This window comes from Hemibagrus wyckioides, linkage group LG27 (assembly GCF_019097595.1).
Source record: "Hemibagrus wyckioides isolate EC202008001 linkage group LG27, SWU_Hwy_1.0, whole genome shotgun sequence".
NCBI classification, from domain to species: Eukaryota; Metazoa; Chordata; class Actinopteri; order Siluriformes; family Bagridae; genus Hemibagrus; species Hemibagrus wyckioides.
Genome location: NC_080736.1, coordinates 513522 through 520000, shown reverse-complemented (window position 1 = coordinate 520000; position 6479 = coordinate 513522). Strand labels below are relative to the sequence as shown.

Below are 6479 nucleotides of genomic sequence, written 5' to 3'. Positions count from 1 at the left end.
AACAAATACAATGATAATATAATGATTAATTCATTATTTTAAGAATTAAAAAAAGATTCATTTTAAGCAACATTCAAATCTGAAAACAGAATATTAGCAAGTCAAAGAGATTCTCTACATGACAATAAAAAATGAAGCTAGTTTAAAAGCAATAAAATGATGACGTCATTCCGTCTGTCACCTGTATTTTTGCTTTGTTATATATTTGTTGAATTTAAGTCACCGGAAGCAGTCGATTTATAAAGGAAGTGACGCCATTTTGGAGTTAGCATCAACAGTTCCGTAGCAGCATCAGATCTCATAGAGAACTTGTGCACATGCGGATGTGTGACGGGGAACAGCAGCAATAAAACACTCAGAACTCTGAACTGTTTCCCCTTCATGTATTTCGACCTTGAAATGGCATTTTAACCGTCCACTCGCCGTCCAAGGCGCAACGTCCACTACTGATTAAACACACAGAGTTACTCATACACCCTACAGGTCATTTCAGGTGGATAGAAATGGAAAAAAAATCCGCTTCCTGGTGGTGGTGTAATGGCCAGTCTGGGTATTTTGTGTGTTATCACTGTGTAAATGTCCTGCAGTCTCTTGGTGACCTTGAAGCAACAAAACTAATCATCATTGGATTTGCAGCCATGATATTTTCTGCTCCAATGCTAAATGTACATATTTAACAGAGAGGATATAACTGAGACAGGAATCGTAAGGGTCCCAGAGAGTCGTGAGCTGTGATAAAAGCCAGCGTACTGCCGAGCTCAGCACTCAGATCGATGTTTGCATTATGCAGGTGCATGACTGCGCATCCTCTAACGCATGCACCAATGCAGCAGCACTTTGGGCCGTTCCTGCTGTAGACGCTGCTGCAGACATCACACCGGCAGCAAGGCAAGAAGGATTTGTTTCAAATCTCTGAACCTACAGCATTAATGTACTCTCAGTAAGCATGCAGACCCTCCGGACGCAAGGAGCTTTTTTTTTTACAGATTATTTTCTAAAGTCAAAGCTGGCTGTTAAAGAATGGAGTGTTCTCACTTATTAACTCCAAGCTTTATCACACCATAGTGTATAAAACACAAGCAGATTAAATAATGTGTTGAAATCATTCCAGGATTGTGTGTTTGGTGTAGTGTCTGGTGCAGCTGCAGTGTACAGTTGTGTGTTATCTAATCAGCCATTTTCTCCACCCTTATCTCCTCACTGCACCGCACTCGGCCGGTCCCTGAATGTGGCACGGCTCCTATCATCCGACCCTACAGCGCCGAGCCGGCCGCAGCAGGAGCGCTGTCTCTATGAGCAGGTCGTTTTCTGTTTGTGTTTCTCTCATGGCACTGAACCAGCTCATATTTTCCCACGACACTTAGGTTAAAATTCTTTCTTGATTTATCGTCCACGCTGTGTCCTTCTCCTGAGAGAGAGAGAGAGAGAAATTCAGACTTTATGCGTAAATGCTGTGAGTGAGGAGTGAGCAAGGAACCGGGCAGCTCGTGTGTACGACTTACTCGACATTCCAGACTCTTTACAAGAACCATGTGAAGTTTCCATCAAGCAGCCATTTGTCTTTCATTCGTCCTCGTCTCCCGCAGCTTTTGGACCACATTCAAACGTTCTTCATTTGGCAGAGTTAGCCGTGGTGAATAAAGTGAATGCCCTTTAAAAGGCGACACGGTGCAGGCGAAGCTGGCAGCCTCACACAGTGCACGCTTTTATCAGTTTTTACTTCCATCATGGTTAATTAATCCTGTGTTCCAGTCCTGCTTTTAATGCATGAATTGATGAACTGCCCTTGGCGCTTCTCTCGGGTCAAATCTGCATTTACTCTCATAACTCCTACCCAGAGCGCAACGCGCTCTGAAATAGTGTCTTTTCTAAAAAGATCTTTTCTTCGATGTAGCCACCGAGTTTATCTGTACACATTAGAAACAGTTGTAAAGAGTTTACACCACCAGTATGACTGCACACAGTGTGCTGCGTATTTACTGTTTAAACGCCTTCATGTGGTCAGTCAACACTTTTACAATGATCATAAACACTCTCTGTGGCTTTACTGAAAGCAACAGACTTCATTTATCAAATCTTTCAGCTGTGTGACTTATTTTCTTGGTCAGTAAAAAAAACTGCCACAGTTACAAACACTGAGCTGATATTCTTCATTCTCTCACTTTTCATTTGATAAAAATTCAAGCTGTAAATGACCACAAGACTCACCCAAAACACAAAGCTGAAAGAGAGCTGAAAACAACACAAAGATGACTAAACAGTGAAAGAGCGCCCCCTAAGTGCAGTGTGTGCTAAATCACCAAGTAATGCAGCTTGGCCACTGCAGCACCACAGCTACCATTCACACACAATATCCTCCTGCTTACAGGGTGCCAATACTTTTCAGCTAAACTGAATGAATATTTATTTATTTCATACTTTATCATCACTATCAAGCAACTGGTTTATTAAATTGATGTGTAATTGTGTGAAATTTAAATGTGACCGTAATCCATTTAGAAACTCGCAAAAGCTCCTCTAGAGTTTTAGGATCTGAAGCGTAGTCTGGGTTTATGTTAGAGATTCTCTTTACACAAATTTCCACCACATCAGGAGCGATACGTAGGAGGAGATACAGTTTTTTATCCTGCAAAAGATTCACCATTCCTTCATTCACCATTCCTTCATTCACCACTGTTGAATCATGTTGAAGAAACACAGTGTGCCCTGATTAATCATCTAAAAGCAGTTTTCATGGTTTTGCAGGTCTCACGATGGGAGGTAAGCTGAGCAAGAAGAAGAAGGGATATGATGTCAGTGACCCTAAAGAGAAAAAGGAGGAGAGTGCTGTGGTAGCTACAGCTTCAGAGCAGAAAGCTGAAGCTCCTCAAACAAACCAGGATGGAGGTGCGGAGATCAAAGCAGAGCAAGTGGCTGAGAGTGCTACAGCTCCTCCTGAACCTCCTTCAGAAGCTTCAACCAAGCAGACCGTTTCATCAAACGAGGAACAAGTGAAAGAAAAGCCTGCAGAAGCTGCGACTGCCACGGTGGAAGCTAGTTCAGTTCCACAAGAACTAACATCTGCCCCGGAGACACCTGTACCTGCAAAAGAGGAGCCCACACCAACCTCAGAAAAAACAGCAGCTGCCCCAGTGGAAACTGCACTTGCCTCCGAAGACAAATTAGCTGAACCTGTACTTGCCCCAGAGCAATCCATACCTGCCTCAGATAAACTAACAGCTGCAACTGTCTCTGAGGAACTAGTAGCTGCCCCTGTGGAACCCGCAAGTGCAGAACCTGCGTCTGAAGAATCAATAGCTGCCCCTGTGGAAGCTGCATCTGCACCCGCAGAACCTGCCCCTGAAGAATCAATAGCTGCCCCTGTGGAATCTGCTCCTTTGGAACCTGCCTCTGAAGAATCAGTAGCTACCCCTGTGGAATCTGCTCCTGCCTATGAAGAACCAGTAGCTGCCCCAGAAGAACCTGCACCTGTCTCTGAAGAACCAGCAGCTGCGCTTGTGGAACCTGCACCTATCGCTGAAGAACCTGTAGCTTCTCCTGTGGAACCTGAACCTGCCTTAGATAAACCAGTAGCTACTCCTGTGGAATCTGCTCCTGCCTTTGAAGAACCAGTAGCTGCCCCAGAAGAATCTGCACCTGTCTCTGAAGAACCAGCAGCTGCCCATGTGGAACCTTTACCTACTTCAGAAGAACCAGTAACTACCCCTGTGGAATCTGGTCCTGCTTCAGAAGAACCAATAGCTGCCTCTCTGAAATGTTCGCCTATCTCTGAAGAACCAGTAGCTGCCCCAGAGGAACCTGCACCTGCCTCAGAAGAATCAGCAACAAATCAAATAGTTGTTGCCCCAGTTCAGGAACCACCAGTTGTACCTAAAGAGGCTGCTTTTTCCGCAGTAGGGGCTGCAGCTCCCTCAGATGAACCAGAGAAAAAACCAGCTCTAGCTGAAGCTGTTCCTACCCTAGTAGAGTCTGTTGCTGTCCCAGAGGAACTTGCGTCTGTCCCAGTAGAAAATGTTGTTGCCATGGTGGAGCCCACAGCTGCACCAGAGGAACCATCAGCAGTACAAGAAGAGAATGTTTCTGCTCCCTTAGGGACTGAAGCTGCATCCAGCGAACCAACAGCTGCCCTGGAGGAACCATCAGTGCCTGTAGAAAGAACTTGTGTGCCACAGGAACCTGTACCAGAGGAATCTGACCTACATGAACAATCTGTTGCACCCGAGGAACCACTGGCTACACAAGAAGCTGCTTCTGCCCCAGTAGAGGCTGCAGATGTCTCTGAGGAACCTTTAGATTCCCCAGTGGAGACAGTTCCTATCTCTGAAGAACCATTACCTGCACCAGTAGAGAGTAGAGTGGTCTCTGAGGTGGCTGTAAGTGATCCAGAGGAATCTGAGCCTGTGGCCACCTCAGAGCAGGTAGAAATGAAACCAGATGAGCCTGTAATCGCACGAGAAGAGCCTGAAGCTGCTCAAGTGGAGCTTGCAGCTGAACATGTAGTACAGGAAGCTGTCCAGGAAGTTCTAAATGCCATGGAAGTACAAGCTGAGATCACAGAACTTTCAGGGATTTTAGAACAAGAAGCAAAACTGGAGTCTGAAACACTAGCACCTTCTGTCCCAGAGCCAGAAGCTAATCCTGAATCTCTTGTAGATGCTGAGGAACCCATTCCTGAGATCGTCATTTCAGAATCCACCTCAGCCAACGAGATTGTACCTGCAGAACCCTGCAGGGTTACGGAGGAGAAGCTGGAAAATGGAGAATGTGAAAGTGCTGGATCAATAGAAGAACCTTCACCAGCATTAGCTAAAGAAAATGGAGTGTGTCAGGAGCAGATGATGGGTGATGCTCCTGTAGATGGTCCAGTAGATGCTCTGGTAGCTGAACTTCAAGGAAAGGAGTTTGTGAATGGCGTGGTGGCTGAAGAGGAACTGAACTGTGATCTGAAAAAGGATTTAAACATGGCTGGTGATGTTGGAGACGTGGAGGAGTGTCTCAGTGCTGCAGTGAGCCAGGCTGTAGATACAGCATGAAAAGAAAAGAAAACCCCTCATACCCCTGACGTCCATCTTGAAGAAAAACAGTACTCCAACGATACAGACTTCCTGAAATCTAAACGTCCAAACTGCCTTCACAGTGACTCAGGTGCAGGGAGTTCCTGGTTACAACCACTAAAGAACAAGAGATGAAGAACAGAGAAAGTTAAAAAGGAGGAAAAAAGAGATGAAGAAAGAGAGAAGAAGAAGAATATGAAGAAGAAAAAGAAGACAATGAAGCTGATGATGATGATGATGATGATGATGATGATGAAGGAGAAGATGATGAAGAAGAGTGCATTTCACTATGTTGTGTTTGGTGAGCTCTGATCTGGTTAAAATGTAGAAACCAGAAAAAATGTGAACGCTGATTAAACATAAAAAAAAAAAAGACACTGGACAATAACCATGAAAAAAAAAACAATGAAATGAATAATTCTTGTGTTTGTGAGTCTGAAGAAAATGAAAGTGTTTATTGGATTAGCATTTAATCACATCTAGACTTTCACATATCCTTTTCTTATCCACGTAACACAGCAATGATGCTGGAGCTTCTAGAGCTGGAACCTGGAGGAATGTTCATGTTAACTTTCATAGCTTGCCTTAGAAAATAAAACAAAAAAATATGTTCAATTTGGATCTTTCATTTTTAAATCTTTCTAATTATTCAGAGAGAGAGAGAGAGAGAGAGAGAGAGAGAGAGAGAGAGAGAGACTGAGATGCAACTTCTGTTCTGTTTAAATGTGTATTTGAAATAAACTCCTGTCCACTAGGGGGCAGAACAAAAACACACAGAATGACGTCTGGTGTTTTACTGCAGAATAAAGTGAGTAGAAGAACCATATCAGTGTGTCTTACGCCCGGGGTCTACACCGTGGTGCTGCTGAGTACCAGAGGGATATTATATATTACAGGAGAATATAAAACACTGCTGCGTTCTGATTGGTCATCAGGTGTTGATGAATACTCTACAGCAGCTCTGACCACAGCGCGGGGAGGGAGGGTGTGTTTATCGCTGCTATAACATTTACACTACATTAAACTATAAAGATATTAAAATATGTTGCTCTTTAATACATAGAAAATTACATTTGTCTGCAGATTGTAGTGGTGTAAGAGCTCCAGACTGCACACACACACACACACACACACACACAGAGCTCTCAAGTTTCTTTATACAAACACACCGAGCTACAGATTTATGAAAGGAATGTTCTTGAGAGTGTAGGCTGGGGGGATGAAATGCCGCCTCACACACACACACACACACACACACACACGTATACACATGAATGTTCTTGCTCAAATTCTCAAAAGCATAAAATCTTTCTCTCTGATTTTCTCTCTGTATTCTGTGTCTCACACATTCACATCCTCACTTGTATGCCGGTTGCGTGTGTGTGTGTGTGTGTGTGTGTGTGCAGCTGCAGTCCTTGGTCCTCA

General features: G+C 44.1%; 1 protein-coding gene across 1 annotated transcript in view; it reads left to right on the top strand.

Annotated features, from left to right (window-relative positions):
- si:dkey-56m19.5 (proteoglycan 4) overlaps positions 1-5460 on the top strand; it is a 6526-nt gene extending 1066 nt beyond the window's left edge. Inside the window, exon 2 of the mRNA XM_058382311.1 lies at positions 2746-5460. Within this exon, the coding sequence (XP_058238294.1) occupies positions 2754-5033 (2280 nt within the window). The 5' untranslated portion in view covers positions 2746-2753 and the 3' untranslated portion in view covers positions 5034-5460. The remainder of the gene's footprint in view (positions 1-2745) is intronic.
- Positions 5461-6479: the final 1019 nt, after the last annotated feature.